At 45.3% G+C, this 21,734-nt stretch overlaps 1 protein-coding gene across 1 annotated transcript in view; it reads left to right on the forward strand.

Annotated features, from left to right (window-relative positions):
- Positions 1-21,734, forward strand: part of WASF1 (WASP family member 1) — a 377,364-nt gene that overhangs the window by 262,889 nt on the left and 92,741 nt on the right. Inside the window, exon 3 of the mRNA XM_078649171.1 lies at positions 7,866-8,000. Within this exon, the coding sequence (XP_078505297.1) occupies positions 7,866-8,000 (135 nt within the window). The remainder of the gene's footprint in view (positions 1-7,865; positions 8,001-21,734) is intronic.

Here is a 21,734-nt window from a genome sequence, read left to right on the forward strand (position 1 = left end):
TTGTTACCAGGTAAAAAAGGGGAGTCAAGCTCAGTTGGCACATGCAGTAGGATCAAAGAGCCTATTTCCCTTCCCAACCTTTTAAAATGCGGCATCCCTGGTGTTGAGCAATGCCATTGCCGTTCTGGGCCCTGATCTGAAACATGACTGAAAGCAGTTCAGAAGTTCTTTGATGCCAGTATAAAGTGTCAGTTCTTGAGCTATACATTTTATAATATTCTTGGCCACTAAATATAAACCGGTGATAGGGAGATAGTTTTCATTGCTGTTTGAGTCTTCTTAGGTAATCGGATACTTTTCTTTATCGATTTGCGAACAAAGTCCTTAAAAGGGAGTGTTATTTATATTTCTTCATAGTGGGTGGAGATAGGAGCTGTCAGCTTTGGTATTGTGATTTGGGGATGGTTTGGTGGAAGACTTTCTTTCAGGGAATCAGAGGGGATTGTCGCAGGAGGTCCAGCTATGTGAGGCTAATTTAGGTTGTGGTATAGATGAAATTGGGTCACAGTTGGCAATACAGATAGTTTGGATCTTTTTGCCACTGACGTTTTCTAGTTCTGAACAGCTTCAGAGATTTGATCATGTTTGGGCACAATAGTTGTTTCGGTGTGAACTATAATGATTCTTTGATGACTTTATTTGGTCTTTAAGGAAGCTGACTTTGTGTTCCGCATGTTGGATTTATATTTTCGTCTGAGTTGTTTTAAATGTATGGTAGCCGGGATATCAATAATATTCAAGCGTATGAATGCTCTTGTTATACAGAGATTAGGGTGGTGCTAGAGAGGCTTGGGGTTCTCAGGCAAATATACTTTGTTTCTGCTCCATTATTTATACTTAAGTTTGGGTTGAAAGTGTGTGTTCATTTAGTGATGTTGATAGACAAATGTATAATTGAGCAATCAGACCAGTTGACTTGCACAAAAAAGTTATACACTATTATGTACTTATAGTGTGCTAGAATCTGATCAAGTACGGCTATTTTATGAGTGGATGTTAGAGCTATTTGTGATAAGTTATTGTCTCACAAAATAGCATTCAGAGTATTTTAACAATTTTGTTGAGGTACAGTCTCCACCTTGCCTCACTTCAGCATGATCAGAAAAAACACAGTTTGCAAGTAAGACTTGTATACCTTCTGCAGAAGACATTACTGTTAAATGTTTATATTCTATTACACAAACCTTTTTCCCCCTCCCCTAATCTACAATATTATTTGCCAAGATATCCATCTTGTGTGTGTGAAGAGGACACTTATTATGTTTTTCTTTTATTAAAACATTTTGTTTTAATGTTTTAAAGTTTAATAGGTAACAGTAAATGCACTTTTTATGAGACAGTTGTGCATCAAGTATCATTATCTAGTAGTCTGATTTATTCTCAATCACACAGCAGAATCCATAATTGTGATGTATTCTTCTGACCTCAGATTCTTCGCTTTTTGAAACCACCCATGTGCCAGACTAGACCCAGAACAGTTTCCACAATAGCACCAACTTTCTGTTAGGTGTCACTAACAGAATCTGTGGTGTCACAATCCTACTTCCGGACTGCATGTACGCACACCTCTTGGTGCTTACACCAGTCCCTCTTTTTCTGTACTTATGAATGTGTATCCGAAGCTCTGTTCCCTACATTTTTGCTGTTTTAGTACCTTTTCCAAAATTCTTTTTCTGGCAGTGTGCTAAAACATCTCCCCTTAAACCACAGGATTTAAGCCACAATGCTCCTGCAGGAAGCAGATGTCAGTCCTAGACCTAAATGAGGGCTGGCTTTGGTGCCTTGACTGGAAGCACAAAAAATCAAAGACGTGTAACAAATGCTCCCTGATGCATTGGATGGCCTTGACTGTGCCGAGCACACGAAACTGGCTGGCCTAGTTCCAAGTCTTGAGACTGGTCCCTGTTGCTGTCCTCTGGTAAGTCCAAGACACAATCAAAAGACAAGTCTCTACATAAGCACAAGAAGGCGAAGCAGCATCCAACCTGTACCTCTGTTCCTGAACCCAGCATATATTGCACATTTGCTAATCAAATGCTCCAAGTCCAAGAGCGTCTTATTCAGTTCTGATTCTGAGATGGGAACCGAAGCATCCTGTGCCTATTCTGGTATCTGATCTGGACCCGACTTCAGCCAGTTCTTGGCCTGTGTTGCACTATAAAATAACCAAAGCCCTTAGATTGTGAGGATTCCCCTACGGTTCCATTGTTTCGACCAAGTACTACCAGCTATTGGAAGCCATTTCCAGTTTCAACTCTGATGCAGTCCAGATGCTCAAACAGGTTCCTTAAAATGAATATGACGATGAAGAGGTGAACAGTTTTCTTCCCCACTCATTATACTGATGCTGGTCTCACCTCAACTTTCAGAAGGCCAGGTGTTTGTATACTTCGCCTGCAATTTAACTGGATTCGCTCTATAGCCTACCTACTGAAGACTTTGTCTTTTTTGGTGGGTATAAGTAGGGCTGCTGGTGTTTTAGATTTACAGTTGCCCACTGTGGACACCAAAGTGAACTTACAGATTGAAAATCTTGCAGTCTGGGCCATTGCATTCTAAGCCCTTACTTCCTTTCAGCAAAGCCACCTCAGGAGAGTTAAAAAGTTAGTCTTGCCCTGAAAAAGTACCTTCAGGTGGGCTAGGAGTAAAAGCATCTATGTAATCTCCTTGGCTCTCAGTTTTTGCTTAGCCTCCTGGAAGGAAAGGCGCTGCTGTTGTACCTTCAAAGTATAGTCTGGGTATATCATCACCAAAGTGGATTGACAAGTCAGTTGGCTGATCTTGCGTGCCGCACTGAGGATGGCGTCTCTATCAGCATAATTAAGCACTTGTGCAATAAATGGTCTAGGAGGTGCTCCGGGGGCCTGACAATCAGACCTCTGTGCACCCATTCCACAGTGAAGCAGCCCGACACATCGTCCTTGGGGACCCCAGTATTCAGCCAGTCCCACAGGAATGCCCACTCCCCGGAGATTGTTTCTTTGGGACCTCCCTTCCATATCCTCAGCCCGGGCCCTCAGTTGTCCCACCAGATGTTGCAGGGTGGCCAAACCTGCTTCATGTGATTTGACTACGTCTTTGGCCTCAGACACTCTGCCCTCCACCTCAGTGACTCTACGTTTAGTATTCCTGAGGTCTTGTCTTATCAGTGCGAGATCCACCTTGAGTTCCCCCACCTTACCCTCCAAAGTAACCTTGAGGTCTTGGATCGGAATTAGAAGAGACAAGGTATGTGGGTCACCTTCCTCTGGGGGGGGGGGGGCTCACACACCACAGAGTTGAGGCGAGGACTTCCTAACCACTAAATTACAGTCGCCTATTCCTCCCCACCCGTAAAAAAAGGCTCATGGAGCACTGACTCCTACCATTTCTAGCTTACTTTCCGAAATACTGTCTGAGCTTACATGCTAACAATACCGACTGGGTACTGTATTTAATATCACTCTTTTTACATAGCACTCTTTTATTTTGCACCAATTGATAGCAACATAGTGAGCACTAAAGGGATCATATTTAGTCCTGATGAAGAAGCCTTGATGCTTCAAAACATGTTGACTTGACCAGGAGTATCCGCACATTAAAACGCGGGTTATCTCCGAACTACCATTTTAACAGTATCAGCCTATGACCTATTAAATCCTTTAAGTCTATAAGGCCAGGTACCTTTTAACCCACTCACCTCATCCACCCCATACCCTTTCTTTCACTACACATACATCACACATAGCACTACAATAACAGTGCTCCAGCTCAGTCGCTAGTCGTAGCACGCCCGTCCCGCAGCGGGGTGGGACGACCCCTATGATGAAGCATGACACCAAGGGCCCTTTTGGTGTGTGAGGGGTATTTAAGCAAACACTGTGTATGCCCTACCAAGTTTGGGAACACTTTCCTTTGAACCTCTTTTGAGGTGGATCCTTTTGTTTTGAATTTATCTAGTTGAGGAGGTTGTATCCACCCCAGTGCCCGTGAGGGGCATTACCTCTTCACTCCCTAATCCTGTTTTTTTGTAGTCTATCTGAATACCAGCCTATCTTCACTCCCCCTTACCCGAGCAAGGGTATGGAGATGGACGGCACAAGGCTGCTTCAGGAATACAGCGACCTTAACCCAATCTTCAATTTCTGCCAATCTGAGTTCAGGCCAGCAAGGGTTACTAAAACCCTTGGCTAAAGGCTGGTAAGATCTGCTATCATCTTTGAATGCATACAAGAACATAGCCCTCATACTACTCAACTTTTAGCAACGTATCATATCGTGGACCATCCCATCCTGCTGAGAAGACTCAAAGCATTGCAGGAAATCATTGGCTAACCTTAGTTGGCAGGGTATGCTCAGACGTGAGTCCCTTGCTCACTTTGCCACTGGATTCAAGCAAACCTGGCTGAAGACGGCTGTAATGCCAGAAACCGGTCCTAGGAAGCTTGTTTCCGGTCCAGGGAAGGCATGGCGTGGCAGTTCGGGCTGGACTGTTCCCATGAGGCACAGAGTCAGACTGATTTGCATATGGCCATGTCTGAACTGCGGTGGCAGAGTGGGCTAAAGAATGGTGATGGATTAAACCCAGATCTGTTGACTGGAAGTGAGTGTTTGATTGGTTCAGATGCTCCGTCCATCACCACCCCCTTTTGTACTGCTTTGTTAACCTTAGAATAGGCTCCATGTAGGGACTATAAATTTGTCAATGTGAATGGAGTACCTTAGGGCTCATTACTTTCATGCCTGCGCCTCAACATCAACATTCGCCAACTGGCACAGCTTGTAAAGCCGTACCATGGAAACCTCCAGATTTATACAGACAGCATCCAAATCCATTTTCAGCTAAAAAAAAACAGGCTTGTGACTCAGGTCAGGTTTTCACCTACGTGGACAAAGTATTCTTCTGGATGAAAGAGATTTCAATTTACCTGAATGGAGTGAAGACAGAAATCCTTATAATGTGATGTCTTGAATCCAACTCTCTCCTATAAAAGTGGCTCAGAAATCGAGAAGCACCACCGTACTCAACTTTCAAATCAGGAATCCGGGAGTCCTTTTCACTTTCCTTCAGTCCCCCTGGTAAAGAGTGGTCAATAATATCCACTTGCTGCTCCCTCTCCTCCGAAGAATCCTTTCGGTCCTCTGTAATGCCATCCACTGAGAGCTCTTGCAATGGTCAGCTTGACTATTGCAACATCTCTTACATTAGGCTCTCAAGAAATTCCTTTCCAAGCTTCAAAAGCTCCAGAACTAAACAACCAGAATTTTTTTTAATTTAGGGATTCTCACCAACACAAAACCAGCCTTCAAAGCTCTGCACTGGCATGATTACGGTTGAGCCCTTTGTACAATGCTATGTGCAAGGTGTGTGTGTGTGTGACTCAGAGGCCAAGGATACTTGCGGAAACTGATGGTGCCCCATGTTCTACAAAGGTCTGTGCATGAATCGGTGTAGCTTTGTTTTTGTATACATAATTGGTCTGGCCTGGCACACCCAATGAGTTTGCAGAGCAGTGAGGATTGCGACAGTCTACCTGATTTGTAATTCAGCACTAGGTTGTTTATTCAGTGTTCGAATAAGACAGGTGCACAGAATATAATATGTTCGAAGTTTACAGTGGGAAATATTTTGAAAGTGTTTTCTCTTTCGGATCAGCATTGCTACAAGGGACCTCACCTAGGGCACGAAATGTTACATGTAAGTCGCGGTTGCTCACCTTTGTTCTGAATACATTTCTACAGCTCCATTCAGGACTCCGGCGCCATTACACCAACTACAGTGCCTTCAGATTTGTTGTAGGTTTTGATCTTTTTATAAAAATGCTAGCTTATCCTTTCAGTATAAAATTATAAAAGTGAGGGAAGTTTAAACACAGAGAAAGAGTTTCACGTTCAGAAACCTGACTGAGTGTCATCAAAAGCATCAGAGCTTTAAGGGGAGACCAGCCAGAAAACCTCCAGGGACTATCATTAGGTTGAAGCCTGCCAGACAGTGTAGTAGTCTTGTTGCAAAAGACTTATTGGGGACATGTCAATAGCTGACCTGAAAATGAACTCCGCCCATAGCTTTCCTTTGGCTTTTTGTTTTGTCACTCTTATTTACTTGCTTTCCCTTGATTGGTTTTATTTGTTTTTGCCTGTCCAACTAGTCTTTATCCCTCCATGGAGCACAGCGTGTTTAATGTCTCTCTGAGCGACTCCTTTTATCCTTCCACAAGTCTCTCTTTGCTTTCCCTGAGCCTCCATGTTGCTTTCCCCCCACACTGCATGTTGCTTCTACCCCTGCCCTCCCATGTTGCTGACAACCCTGCCCTCCATATTGTTTCCCCCCCTGCCCTCCTGTTGTATTCTTTCCTGCCCTCCCCTCTATGCTGCTTCCCACACCTGCATTCTTTCCCCCACTCTTTTGCTTTATCATTTACTAGCAGCCCATCCCGACGTTGTCCGGGTATGAAACAGAATGTGTGCAATGTGTGTAATGGGCAAGGGAAATTTATTTTAAAATCTCGCGGTAGAGAACATTTTTAGCATGAAGTGTCACAATAGTTAGGCATGTGTGTGCAGATACTGTGTGTACCTCGGAGTGAGTAAATAAATAAATAAATAAATAAATAAATTGTGCTTGTGGCGTAAAGTCGTTGATGCAGAGAGTTGAGTGGGTGACAGCGCGCACTGGAGACGCTGCACGTGTGGGAAAGTGCAGTCAGTTCAAAGGTTAGTGTCCCAGCAGGCGCGCTTAGTCGCGTCAGCCGCCGCCTGAGCCCGTCTCCAGCCCTGGTTGATGTTGTGAGCCTAGTGTCAATTCGTTTATGCAGAGAGTTGAGTGTGTGACAGCGCGCAGGAGACGCTGCAGTTAGTGTCCCCGCAGGCACGGTTCTTTATGCAGAGAGTTGACTGGCTGACAGCGCGCCGGATACTGTGCAGTTATTGTCCCCGCAGGCACGATCAGTCGCGTCTGCCCCCGCCTAAGCCCCGGCAATTGCCGTGCCCATTGGCCACGCCCCAAGGCACGCTTTTTTTTGGGATGTGCCGCGCGATTGTTGCCGCACCCATTGGCCACACCACTTGCTGCCGCGCAATTGCAATTGCCGCGCCCATTGGCCTTGTTCACTCCCCCAGCACAACGCACACGTTTAAGGAACGCTTTTTTTGTCGTCATGCCGCGCCCCGCCCACGCCCACAAGGGACTACTTTGCTGGTAAGGTTCTTTTACCTTTAAAATGTATACGGTGGGCATCTGTATAGCCTATGTCCTTCTGCTGCAACTGCCCTTTCCAATGCTGTATTGGGTGTTGTGATTGGTGCTGTGGTTCCTGAAATTACCCGCCTCAAAGGTTTGGGCTCTCTCTTTATAATATTAGTATAGATTTAATTACTTTTGTTTACTGGTCCAAGTCATATAGGTGAAGAAAAAAAAAACGCCTGTGTAAATATTGCAGATGTGTGCGTGCTCGGTGCGAGCACCTAAAAAAATGACGCAGTCGGCCTCCTAGACTTATGTTTGTTCCTGTTTTAGCCATGCTGCACATTATCGGGGATTATGTGCAACTTGTCTAAATCTATTGACAAAGCCAGTAGTCCCTAAGTCGAGACCGTTTGGCTTTGCCAATGCTTGTTTTTAAATAGGATATCTGTTCTTCAATGTGCAGCCCTAAATGTTTGGTGGAAATGTGGGAGCTGTTAATGATGTTTGCTTGATGAACCTCTCTCATCTGACCCATGGAATTGTATTTTTAAGTCATAGAGTTAGTTTATGATTGCTGCATTTATTTGTAGTACACATCCGCATGATTGGCCAGTATATATTGTACATCACCAACCACACAGCTACGTCTCAAAAGAGTGCCATGACGCTATTTTCTTGTTTTGTTTTCTTTCTCGTTCAGGTAAATATGCTGAAGATATCTTCGGGGAGCTGTTCAACGAAGCGCACAGCTTTTCATTTCGGGTGAACTCTTTGCAAGAGCGCGTGGACCGGTTGTCTGTCAGTGTTACGCAGCTTGATCCAAAGGAAGAAGAGCGTAAGTCTTCATTGGTTGCTCAAGGATTTGTGCTCTGACTTTTGATTGGTTATTTGCATAACATATACTGTGGAATCTATTAGCCACTTTATTCTACAGGAGAAGTGCAGCCCGAGTAGAGTGATCCCACTTGGCATGAGGTGCTATATGTTACATATACAAGCATCATACATACCTGAAGATTCTTTACAGCATGCAGAGTTTCACTTCCTCTTACCATTTTCATCAGGAACCAGGACATTGTTGGTGATGTTGCTTAATAACTTTGGCTAGACATACCCCTGCTAGCTACAGCTCACTTTAACCTCCTCACGTGAATCTTCAAGGCCATAGTGTAAACTTGTCCTACTTTGCTAACAAAGTTAAATATTTCTCTCCTACCAGGTCTTGCATCCTACCAGCTTATACCCTCTTCAACTCCAAACATTTTCCATCCACAACACCTATTTCAACACCAAACTACAAAATACAACTCAAAAAGATAATTTCACAAAACACCACATACATCCAATCCACACCACACAATTCCACATCATGTGACAAAATTCCACAGCACACCACATAAACTCCACTGCATATCACTCCAAAGCACAAAATACCATTTCACATAATTACACTCCATAACACACAATCCACTCCACCTAATTTCACTGCACACCGTGCCACATAATTCCACTACACACCACACAATTCCACAACTAACTAATCAAATCCAACCCACATAATTCCACTACACACTACATACATACACTCCATAATACATAGGTAAACACACTACCATTTACAATGCCAATAGCTCTAACTGAAACAAATGCAAGACCTATTGCTTTTCCAATGCTTGTTATGATTTGGTGTAAATCTGTTAAGTACTTGCACTGGTATTAAACAACAAATAAAATTGTATATCTAGGGACGTGGCCCTCCCGCAGATCCACCGCAGTGTTTTGCGAATATACGCACCAACAGCAATGTCGTGATTGGCTGGCTGCAATCTGACAGGAAAGCTGCGACTGCAGTTTGCTTAAAATTTAAAGTACTGGATAGTTCCCAAGTTTAGGTGGAAGGCAGCTCCTGTAGAGAGCACCCTCAATACCAGCGACACACTATAAATCATGCAAAAAAGAAGCCCTCCGCCTAAACTTGGGAACAACCCAGAGTTCTTTACTTCTTTTTTGCCTAATTTATGCTTCACTCTATGCCTCCAGATAGGTTAAGATTTTACACACAGACAATCATAGAATAGTTACCTGAGCTAACTGAAACTTACCCCTGCAATGCACAGCTTATGACCTCACATATTACATCACTCATGACATGGTCAGTAACATAATTGATGACATCACTGATGACATCATCCAGTGAGTGTATAAATGTTTCGTAAAAGGTTTTAAGACTTAAAGATATATACTAAGGTACAGCAAAAGTTAAATTAGTATTCTTTCTGTACTACTAATTAATGATGCTATTTCTAACATATTTCATGTGATCTATAATTCCGTTTTTAAAGTGGGTGTACTATTTATTAGTAAACAAGCCTCTACACTGACACATGTCCCCTTGCTGATGTATGTATATGGTACTCAGGGTTTCGTTAAGTGCCATAATTGTAAAGCCTGCCAGATTGCCAAACCAACTACAGAAATCAGATTAGCTAACAACAAAACATGGAAAATCAAAAATCTGATCACCTGCAAAAGCCAATTCACAGTTTATGTAATTGAATGTCCATGCCTCCTCAAATATGTAGGGAGTACAATATGCGTACTCAAAAAGAGAATACTGGAACATGTTTGGGCCACAATTAACAAGGATAAAACCAATGCAATGGCCAAACATATGGAGCAGCAACACAGAAGTGATTGGAAAGTACTTACATTCTATGAAATAGAAACTGTGCCACAGAATGTTTGTGGCAGAAACAGGGAAAAAATATTGCAGCAAAAGGAATCCCGCCACATTCTGAATTTAAGAACATTAACACCCAATGGGTTGAATCAGAGCGAGAAGCTTTATATCCATCTATAAAACATCCACTACTCACCTAAAAACCAAAAAACCAACACCAAAAAATGAACAACTTCCCGAATTTCATTTATAAGGAAAATAAAAAAAGAAAGAGAAATCTTAAAGAAAAGAAAAAGAGCACTATCGCCATCAATATGAAATAAAAAATATCTAAAGGGTCCGGATGACTTAATGAAGGAAAAATTACTAAAAACTTGACCCACTGGAGGGACTTATTGAGATCAAGAAAATAAAACAGAGAATTGTTGAGAAAAAAATTGTAAAAAATATTTTGAACATTATCCAGATTGATGGACCCACTAGAGAAAATATTTGTTTAGTGTTAATACTTCACTGTCACTGTTTTTATAATTTGTTTGTATACGTGCACAGAATAATTGTAATCAAGCAATGGCTCATGTGGACCACATCTCCGACAATGCTTAGGAGCGTAGACAACAAATAGATAGGAAATTACATCAGTAATGTCAAAGTACTTGTACTGGTTTGTGTCAAACGCTATCTAGGATCGTGATCAAGGTCTTATGCTAAGACCAAAACGCAGTAGTCAGCTCCCTTTACCCTAACTATGATCTAACAAAAATAAAGAAAAATCGCAAAATATCTACGAGAGTACGACCGGTTTGTCCTCCCCTGGAGGGAAGGATTAGAAAGCTATCTGGCTCGAAACGTAGGATACCGCCCGTTCGTAGGCACCAGCAAAACCTGACTAATTGAACCAAAGTCTGTAAGCATATACAGGGATGTCATAGTTACGAAATGGCATTAAAAAATGTTTAGGAATTCACTGAAAACACCTGAGGTTAAAGGGACATTCTAGATAGGTTAACATTTTACACACACAAAACCATAGAATAGTTACCTGAGCTAACTGAAACTTACCCCCCCCCGCAATGCACAGTTTATGACCTCACATATTACATCACTCTTGACATGGTCAGTGACATGATTGATGACATCACTGATTACAAGTGTTTCGTAATAGGTTTTAAGACTTAAAGATATATACTAAGGTATTATTTCTAACATATTTAATCTGATCTATAATCCCGTTTTTAAAGCGGGTGTACTATTTATTAGTAAATAGCCTCTACACTGACACATGTCCCCTGCTGATGCATGTGTACGGTACTGTTTTGCGACAGTCTAAGCTGTTTATTGAGACTTCCCTCCACAGTGATGGCTGAGTATTGTTCTGTTTTATGACATAATGACCAGTTTCCTTAGACCTTTCTCTTTGTGATGAATGGCTGTAGTAGTAAATGATCCTGTTCATTATCTATGTCTCTATGGTGATGGCTCAGTGTAGTAGATGTGTACTTACCTCAATGCTCACACCTTTGTCCAGGGTGAAGAGTAATTGACTAATGGGTTGGGCTGTCTGCTAAGACCTTTCTACTGGTTGCATGTTGTAGTGATTTGTGTAAATCTGACATTTGCAGTAAAACGCCTTTCCAAGTTCAATAAGGGGGGTGGTGTCGTTTGCAATCGACTAGATTATACGGTTAGACATATTACTTTGGTCATTCGTGTTTAGGGTAGAGGCTCAGAAGAGACAAGACTATCCGCTGAGAACTGTCTCTTAGGTGATAAGTGAATGTAGTAGTTAGTAAGGTTACAGTGAGCTCTGTGCTGTATGTCTCTCACCTGTGTTCGAGGCATGTGGGCTGCTAAATTCATATCTTAGCATTAGATCGCCGCCTAGTGTTGGGCTCGGATGATTGCACATTGTTGTCCTGGAAGAGTCTTCGAAGTATCCTGAGATAGGTGGCTCCTCCCCTGGACTACAGTGCGCATGGGCATCGGCTCCATCCCCAGATTGTTTTTTTCCGCCATTGGGTTCGGATGTGGTCTCGACGTCTTACTGTCGGAACCAAGTAACACTATCTTTTACCGGCCAAAAGGCCTCGATTTTCTTGCGTCGGTATTGTCTGCGCTCGGTCTCGAGTCTTCCGTCTCTTGAAGCCGGAATAAGCGGAGTTTTCTTCGCTTTCTAAACTTTGAGGCCTTCTCATCGCGACACGACAGCAAGCCTTTACGGACATGGAGCGGAGCCCGTTTAAGTACTGCCCGCTCTGTGGGTCCAAGTACCCACACATCGATCTACACCCCGTGTGTAACAAGTGCCTTTCACCGGACCACGACGACGGCAAGTGCAAGGCCTGTGCACAGTTCCGCTCCAAGAAAACTCTCAAGCTTCGGCGCGCGGTGCGCTTGGAAGCTAGGCAAGCGGCCCCAGATCCGGAGAACATCTTCGGCGACCCGGAAGAAGAGATCCAGGGTCACCTTCTACAAATCTCCCCATCACAGACGGAGGTCGAGGCGGATCCGGGAGACGACGACGGAGTCGCGGGTCAGGTCCTCGAATACGTCGAAGAGGTAGGAGACGACGATGAGATTTATGGGGCCGCGGCGGATAGCTCTGCGGACGAGCTCTGCCCCGAAGGTTACGAGGATACCGACCGGGACACGGGATCGCCTGTCGGCCTTACCCAGGACCCGTTGCCGCAAGCCACAGCCCCGCCTTCGGGCCCGGCTACGGACTCACTTGCTGGGCACGCTGTTTCGAAACCGAAACTGCAACCGTCGGGGTCGTCAACACCTAAAATGGCCGACCCGAAATCGAAACTGAAACCAAAGGACTCGAGTGTCCCTAAGATGGCTGCCGTGCCTGTGAAGAAGTCGGTGCCCGTCACCCCGTCGGCTCCGTCGACCTCCGGTCCGCAGAAGCCGAGGAAGTCTGTCGATTCCGATGCTCCGAAATCGAAACCGACGCCCGAGGAAGGGGCCCCCAAGAAAGATGGTCGGCACGGATCAGCGGCTCCGGCGCCGTCCAAGCCCGCCAAGGTCGGCTCCAAAGAGGCTACGCCCAAGAAGTCTGCGCCCCGGCCTCAAGATTCGGAGGTGCCGAAGACGGTTTCCGCGCCCAAAACGCACAAGGCCCGCGAGGACGTCGGATCCGAGGGACCGCTCAAAGCATCCTTGTCGGCGACGAAACCCACTGGCAGTGTACCGTCCCCCATTGCGGAGTCACTGCAGAGAATCAGGGAGAAAGCCTTTGCTCCATCGGCTCCGATGCCATCACCGCAGCCGCAAAAGGACGCTCCGGCTAAGCCTTCTGGGAAACTCCTTTTTCTCTTGCCACCTAAGGAGGCGCCGAAAGCGTTTTCGACGACATCGGCTCCGAAACAGGGTTCCTCGCTGCCTGACCCTCTTCCACGTCGTGTACTCGAATCGGAAGACGATTCAGAGCATTTCATCGATGCTGCCACCGGCAAGCTGACACTCTATAAACGGAAGATCACTTCGGAGCCGGTGGACCCCTACGTCATCCCGTTGAAAAAGAAGAGGGTGCCCCTTGACGCCTCAGGCCTCACGGAACCGATTCAGCCTCCTCCAAGACGGAGCCCTACTCCCTCCCCAGAACACTCTGTGGGTGAGGAATATGATGAGGATGAACAGTACAATTTCCCTATCGATGAACCTGATGTACAACCAGATTCTTACGACGACACTGGTGACCAGAACACCCAAGGTGTGGGCCAAGACCCGCAGACCTTTAATGCACGTGCATCCCCGACTGAGGACTCAGCAGGATTTCATGCACTAATTGAACGGGCGGCAGCCAATCATGATGTGGACATGCATGCCGACCCGGTTGAGGAAGACTTCCTTTTTGACACCTTTGCCATATCTGAAAGGACAGTAAAGACACTTCCTATGCTGAAAGGTGTTCTCAAACATGCTGGGGACATTTTTAAGGAGCCTACGAGGGCGAGAGTGGTCAACCCTCGCATTGAAAAGAAGTACAGGCCTGCACCTGCGGACCCCGTCTACATCCGGGGACAATTGCCACTGGACTCTCTTGTGGTTGCCAATGCCAGGAAACGTGCCAACTCCCAGACAACGGGTGAAGCTCCTCCCCCGGATAAGGAGTCCAAAGTGCTTGAGGCAGGAGGCAAAAGAGTGGCTGCACAGGCGGCAAACTTTTGGCGCATCGCAAATACACAGGCGCTCCTGGCGCGTTATGATAGGGCGCACTACGACACCCTAGAACAGGTTATACAACACCTGCCCCCGCAGTTCCAAGAAGGCACCAAAATGCTTATTGAGGAAGGAAAGCTAATATCAAACGCAGCCATCAAGTGTGCACTTGACGCTGCGGACACAGCTGCTAGGGCTATCAACACTAGCGTTATGCTGAGAAGACAAGCCTGGCTCCGCATCTCAGGGTTTAAGCAGGATATTCAGACAACAATTCTGAATCAGCCAGTCAATCCTGATAGTCTGTTTGGTCCGGATGTTGACACCACCCTAGAGAAAATAAAGAAGGACACGGAAACTGCTAAGTCTATGGGGGCCCTGCAGTCCCAACAGTTTCGTGGCAGCAATTTTCGTCGCTCAGGTGCACGTGGAGTCACCAGAGGACAGATGGGTCAACAATCCCAGTTCTCCAAAGGTGGGACGCAATCCTCGTTCACTAAACAGAACAAGGGAGGTTATAGGAATAACAGCAACAGAGGTCGCGGCAGAGGAAACAACAGCTCCCGCACCTCTACTCCAAGCAAACAGTGACTTTCTGTCACTGCCCCCCGACCACCTAACACCTGTCGGGGGGAGACTGCAGCAGTTCCTGCCCGTCTGGAGAAACATCACCACAGACAGGTGGGTGCGACAACTAATCCAGTATGGTTATTGCCTAGAGCTGAAATCCACTCCACCCAACATCCCACCGAGGCAAAGGCCTATGTCCGCAGAGCACTTGCGCTTATTGCAGCAGGAAGTGGTGGCGATGCTGCAAAAAGGCGCAATCGAGCTCGTGCCGGTGGGGGAGGAAGGCACAGGGGTATATTCCCTGTACTTCCTTATTCCAAAGAAGGACGGTTCTCTCAGGCCCATTCTCGATCTACGTCCCCTCAACCTGTACATACTGTCAGAGCATTTCCATATGCTTACACTGCAGCAGATTCTTCCCTTGCTAAACCAGGGAGATTTCTTAGCGACCTTAGATCTCAAGGATGCTTATTTCCACATTCCACTACACCCGTCACACAGGAAATACCTGAGGTTCACTATTCAAGGCAGGCACTACCAGTTCAAAGTCCTACCCTTCGGAGTCACTACGGCCCCGAGGGTGTTCACCAAGTGTCTAGCGACAGTGGCGGCGCACCTCAGGAGGCAGAATATCCATGTCTACCCCTACCTAGACGACTGGCTCGTACAAGCCAAGTCAGAGCAACAGTGCGCCGCAGACATGTCGACTACAATTCACCTTCTTCACGATCTGGGTTTCTCCCTAAATTACCCAAAATCGCATCTTCAGCCGGCACATGTCCGGCAGTTCCTGGGTGCTACGATCAACACCCTGACAGCCATGGCTCAGCCAAACCAAGTCAGAATCGACAGCATTCAGTCACTGATCCAACGATTCCGACCAAGACACTCCCTGCCAGCGAGAGTGTTCATGCAGTTGATTGGCATGATGGCCTCCTGCATCTTCATAGTCCCTCACGCACGGTTACATATGCGCCCGCTCCAGGAGTGCTTAGCGAATCAGTGGACACAGGCTCGTGGGCAATTGACAGACCTAGTGTTGGTTACCAGTCGGGCATACGACTCTCTGCATTGGTGGACTCCACACAACCTTTGCAAGGGCCGACTGTTCCACGAGCCCGTGCCGCAGATTGTCCTGACGACGGACGCATCTCTCCAGGGCTGGGGAGCACATGTGCTCACTTACACAGTGCAGGGACTATGGACGACGCAGCAACAGAAGATGCACATCAACTATCTGGAACTGATGGCAATCTTCATGGCGCTCAAGTCCTTCATTGTACATCTGAGCAACAAGGTCGTGCTAGTCCGGACGGACAACATGACCGCGATGTACTACATTCAGAAACAGGGGGGCACCCACTCGCCACAGCTGTCTCATCTGGCTCAGAGCATGTGGAAGTGGGCCATTCAGAGGAACATTTTCCTCATGGCAGAACACCTCCCGGGCAAGGACAATCAGATGGCGGATCTGCTCAGCAGATACAGCCATCAGATGCACGAGTGGGAGATACACCCTTCTGTTCTCCACCCGTTCTTCCAGCAGTGGGGTCATCCGGAGATAGACCTGTTCGCAACAAAGGAGAACGCAAAATGCCGACTCTTTGCCGCCAGGTTCCCTCACCCACAGTCGCAGGGGAATGCGATATGGATGAACTGGTCAGGCAAATTTGCATACGCTTTTCCGCCAGCCCCTCTAATACCGCTGGTCGCAAGAAAGCTAAGGCAGCACTCCATGACTCTCGTCCTGGTTGCTCCAACGTGGGCACGACAAGCTTGGTACACCACGTTCCTCGAACTCTCAGTGGTGCCGCATCAAAGACTGCGCCTCACGCCCAGTCTTTTGACGCAGAACCATGGAGACATTCAGCATCCAGATCCACGACAGCTCAACCTGGCGATCTGGCTCCTGAAGTCCTAGAGTTTGGATACCTTAACCTACCTCCAGAATGCATGAGTATCATCAAGGAGGCGAGGAAACCAACTACTAGAGCATGCTATGCTGCTAAGTGGAAGCGTTTTGTCATCTACTGTACGTCCAATGACATCAACCCACTAGATGCATCTATTCCCAACATCATCTGCTATCTGTTACATCTCTACAAGTGCAATCTGGCGTACACTTCCATTAGGATACATCTCTCAGCCATAGCGGCTTATCTTCAGAACAGGCAGCACCTCTCTGTCTTCAGAGTGCCCGCCATTAAAGCCTTCCTTGAAGGTCTGAAGTGAGTCATTCCCCCAAGAACACCACCAGCTCCGGTGTGGAACTTCAACGTCGTTCTCACCAGACTGATGGGGCCACCATTTGAGCCACTGCACTCGTGTGAGCTCCAATTCCTTACGTGGAAAGTGGCCTTTCTGATAGCTATTACGTCTCTGAGGCGTGTCAGTGAGCTGCAAGCGCTCACCATACAAGAGCCGTTCATTCAAATTCACCCAAATAGGGTAGTGCTACGCACTAACCCTAAATTCCTTCCTAAGGTGGTGTCACAGTTTCATCTTAACCAAACTATTGACTTACCAGCATTCTTTCAAAACCCGCAAACGGTGGCGGAAAGAATGCTCCATACCTTAGATGTACGGAGGGCGTTGATGTACTACATAGACAGAACACAACCCTTTAGAAAGACAAAACAACTCTTTGTTGCCTTCGCACCACAACACAAAGGCAACCCAATTTCCAAAGCAGGGATAGCCAGGTGGATTGTTAAGTGCATCCAGATATGTTATCAAAAAGCCAAGCGCACTTTAACAATACCCCCCAGAGCGCACTCCACACGCAAACTGGGGGCATCCATGGCTTTCCTAGGGAACATTCCTTTAGAGGATATTTGCAGAGCAGCCACGTGGGTCACACCACATACCTTCACAAAACACTACTGTGTTGATGTGCATTCCAAGCAGCAAGCAGCTGTAGGACAGGCTGTTCTCAAGACACTTTTTCAGGTTTCTGCAGCTGGCACGGGCAACCGCCGCTGATGGAGGGACTGCTATGTATTCTATGCTAAGATATGAATTTAGCAGCCCACATGCCTCGAACTGAATATGCTACTTACCAGTATGCATCTGTTCTTGGCATGTAGGGCTGCTAACATTCATATCGCCCGCCCTCCTCCCCGGTGCCTGTCGCAGCTGCAGATATACTATTGTATTTATTCGTTAGCATGGACATCCTTTACACTTTCACTCCATCTCCTGCCACAATGGCGAAAAACAATCTGGGGATGGAGCCGATGCCCATGCGCACTGTAGTCCAGGGGAGGAGCCACCTATCTCAGGATACTTCGAAGACTCTTCCAGGACAACAATGTGCAATCATCCGAGCCCAACACTAGGCGGCGATCTAATGCTAAGATATGAATGTTAGCAGCCCTACATGCCAAGAACAGATGCATACTGGTAAGTAGCATATTCAGTCGTCTTCTTACTTTAAAAAAAATCGAAATGGTATTTTATGAAGTATATTGAAGTTTACTTTGCTGGATGATTTCATCAGTAATGCCATTTGAGATGTCATCAGTGATGTCACTGACCATGTAATTAGTAATGTAATATGTGGAGTCACAAGCAGTGCGTTATGGGGCCGTAAGTTATAGTTAGTTTGGGTAACTATAACTGCTGAATTTCTAGGGTTTTGTGTGTGTAAAATCTGAACCTTACTATTTTGTAAATTGTGAATGTGTTATTGTTTGATCGCTGCAGTTCTCTTATTCAGAATAGACCTGAAAAAGGAGATATGTCCTGACAGTGGGCTGTAGAATGAGTAAAGAACTGTGTGTGCTTTTTTTAAACTTTTGTTAATTCTTCTCAAATCTCAATAGGAGTGGAATAGAGTCTTCCAGAGTGTTAGTTTTCAGTGTCGGCAATTGGATGACCTGTAAATTCATCATAACCTTTCATAGGAACAGAAGCGATTGGTACAGCTAGAAGACCATAGCAAGGCAGCTACGTTCTTTTCTTATTTTGTAAACTTTATTAGCATTTACATAGCATTACAGACACATAGGTGGACAGGTAAAGAGCAACCATCGGTAAAATCCCCATAGGACCCCATCAAGCAATTACCCCCCTCTAGCTAAGGACAAGAGGGACCCTGGGCTACCCCCGGGTTTTATGGACCACCTGGTGCAATCCTACCCGCTTCCTCAGGCTGTCAGGTCCTGGATTGGAATTATGAACAATATATTTTTAAATAGAAATGACTCTTTGACCAAAAACCAGTGGATTAATTTGAGTACAGGTATGATGTGGTAATTGTGGCTAAGACCAAATATAACTTGAGCAGCGTCGTTCTTGGTATCCCAGTATATATCAACTGCCAGTAAGAGGGCAGTTTTCCTGGAGGTGGGAAGCATAAGGAGAAGAACACAGTCGGAGAGAGAAGAATATATTTTTGCTGTCTGTGTTTGATTGGAGCAAATGTTGTTGACATACAGCATCCCAAAGATTCCCATATTGCAAACTTTTGAAGCTGGCATTGGTGGTGAGCCCTTTGAATCCAGGCAGGTGAAAGGAAGAGGTGAGTGTGAGGGGGTCCACTCAGCGAATGAGAATACGCTGTTTCTTCAGACTTATCAGCTGGAACATATTTTGTTTCCTGACGTATTGTACTTCTTTCAAACAGTTTGATACCTGATATACGTTTCAGATTACGTCTGCAGACTGGGTAGATCGATATATTGTCTCCATACTTGTGATAACCAATGTCTTTAGCTCCTAGGATCGGAGTTGGGAGTCATATCTACGTTGGTGGCCTCTTGAGAGGTGGTTGAGAGACGCCATGAAAAGTTGTAATGATAGATGTAAGGAAGTTACTTATTTGGAATTGATAGCTCTAAGGAGCAAGGAAAAAAATGGACAAAGTGAGGATGGTGCTGTATATGCCAGTATGCAACAACATGAAGTCGAGTACAAATTTGTGGCTATGGTATTGAAAAATTCAGAGAGGTTCCTTAATCTCAAGGAGTAAGATTACATTACGTCTTAGTTGGTGCATTAATTACTCTTCTCTAATGTGCGAAAGTTGATCCCTCTTAATGTTTCCTATGTATTTCTTCATATTGTCACTTTTGTAATCCTGTGTCACATCGCCCCCATGTGGTCTGTCTCACACCACATATATATTCAATTTACATGTATTTTGTTAGGCTTGGCGTGACAGCTTTTTGTGTTTGGCCTATTGTTACTAATTATGTACAAGATGCATAGTGGTGCTTGCTTCTGCCCAGAGGAATATTTCTCTCATGCTGTGGCTCTTTAAGTATATCATTCCACCTCCTACGGTGTGTTTGGATTGCAATGAATAAATGAATACTTTATCTTTTAAAAGTGCACTGAATCATCATACAATACGTTATTTGTCTACAGCATGCGGTTTAAACTTCAGTGTGCGTTTTTTTATTGTTTCAGTCAAGATTCAAAGTGTGAGCCAGATCTATTAGCTTTGCCTATGTTTGCTGTTTGCTAGTGTTGCCTTACGCCTATGTCCTCTTTCTGGTATAGCCTCACTTTCTCAGTCTTACCTTTTTTATTTCTTCGAATTCTTACCTCTTATTTCTGCCACCTACTTTAACCTCTTTCATCTGTTACATCTGGTTTCTTTCTCCACCTTGTTATTATTATTCCTTTGGTTTTTCCTCTATGCGTGCCTTGTATATCTCCCTGAGAATTTTTTTCTTCCATTGTCATTTTCTCCCTTTGTTTCACTTTCTCCCTAATCTTTCTCAACAAGTTTGTCTGTTGACCCCTGTGGTCTCTTTTTCTTCAGTGTCCTCTTTTACTCGACCTTTAACACTGTTTGTCCTTTTGTTCACGTTTTCTTTCTTTTTTCCTGTGCCCTCCCTTACTTTAACTGATTCTCTCTTCTTCCCCCTGTCTTTTTTTTGGCCTGTGTCCTTTTTCCTTCCAGTGTCTTTTTCTCGCAGCATCCTATGCGCCTCCAAATTCCTCCAGAATGTTCTTTTTCTTCCGGTATTTTCTTTTCCTTCCATTGTTATGTCATATTATGTTATGTTAAAGCGATTTGTAGAGCGTCCGTGTACCCGGAGGTGTCTTGTTGCTAACTTTGCTCGAACACACCTGGAATTAGTTAAAACAAAACATGTTTTCAGCTCCTTTCTAAAGGACAGCAGGGGGGCAAGGCACTGATGTGTGGTGGAAGAAGATTCCAAATCTTGGTTGCGCCTGTCATGAAGCTTCTACCTCCCCAGTTTGTCCTCTTGAATCTAGGGACCACGGTTTTCTTGGCACCAGAGGAATGCAGATTTCTGCTGGATTCATATCAATCAAACGTCTGCCTCAAAAACTCAGGCTCAATATCATACAATGCCTTATAGGCTATGCAGAAATCCTTACATTTGATGTGATTCCTGACTGGCAACCAGTGTAGCTTATTGATTGCCAGGGAAACTGATTGAAATTTGGGAATACCCAAAAGTCGCCTGGCTGCCGCATTTTGCATTATTGTAATTTATTCAAATATTGTTCTTGCACATTTCAATATAAACCATTGCAATAGTAGAGTTTTGATCAATTAGGGTTTGTAAAGCGCGTCTAATAACCTAATAGGGCAGAGGTCTTCAAACTTTTTGATGCCGAGACCCCCTTGTAAAACCTTTTTAGGCGTAAGTACCCCCTTCCGACAAAAGTTTCTAGACACTGGTACTCCTCATCATCAACAACTATCGACAACCATAAATGCGCCCGGTAGACCTCATCACATCCATCCATCCATCATTCATCCACCCATCATTCATCCACTCACACTGTCACACATCCATCAACAATCCACCATTTCATCCTTCATCCGTCCACCCTTTCATCCTTCCAGCCATACATCAATCCACCCTTTCATCCTTCCATCCATCCACCCTTTCATCCTTTCATCCATACATCCATCCTTTACCCATCCACCCTTCCATCCATCAACCCACCTTTTGACACATCCATCCATCATTCATCCATGCAACCTTTTATCCATCCATACATCCATCCTTCATCCATCTACCCTTTCATCCTTCCATCCTTCATCCATCCACCCTTTCATCCATCCATCCTTCATCCATTCACCCATCATTCTTCCACCCACCTTTTCACACATCCATCCTTCATCCATCCACCCTTTCATCCTTACATCCATCCATCCATCATCCG

The sequence above is a fragment of the Lissotriton helveticus genome, chromosome 6, assembly GCF_964261635.1.
Source record: "Lissotriton helveticus chromosome 6, aLisHel1.1, whole genome shotgun sequence".
NCBI lineage: Eukaryota > Metazoa > Chordata > Amphibia > Caudata > Salamandridae > Lissotriton > Lissotriton helveticus.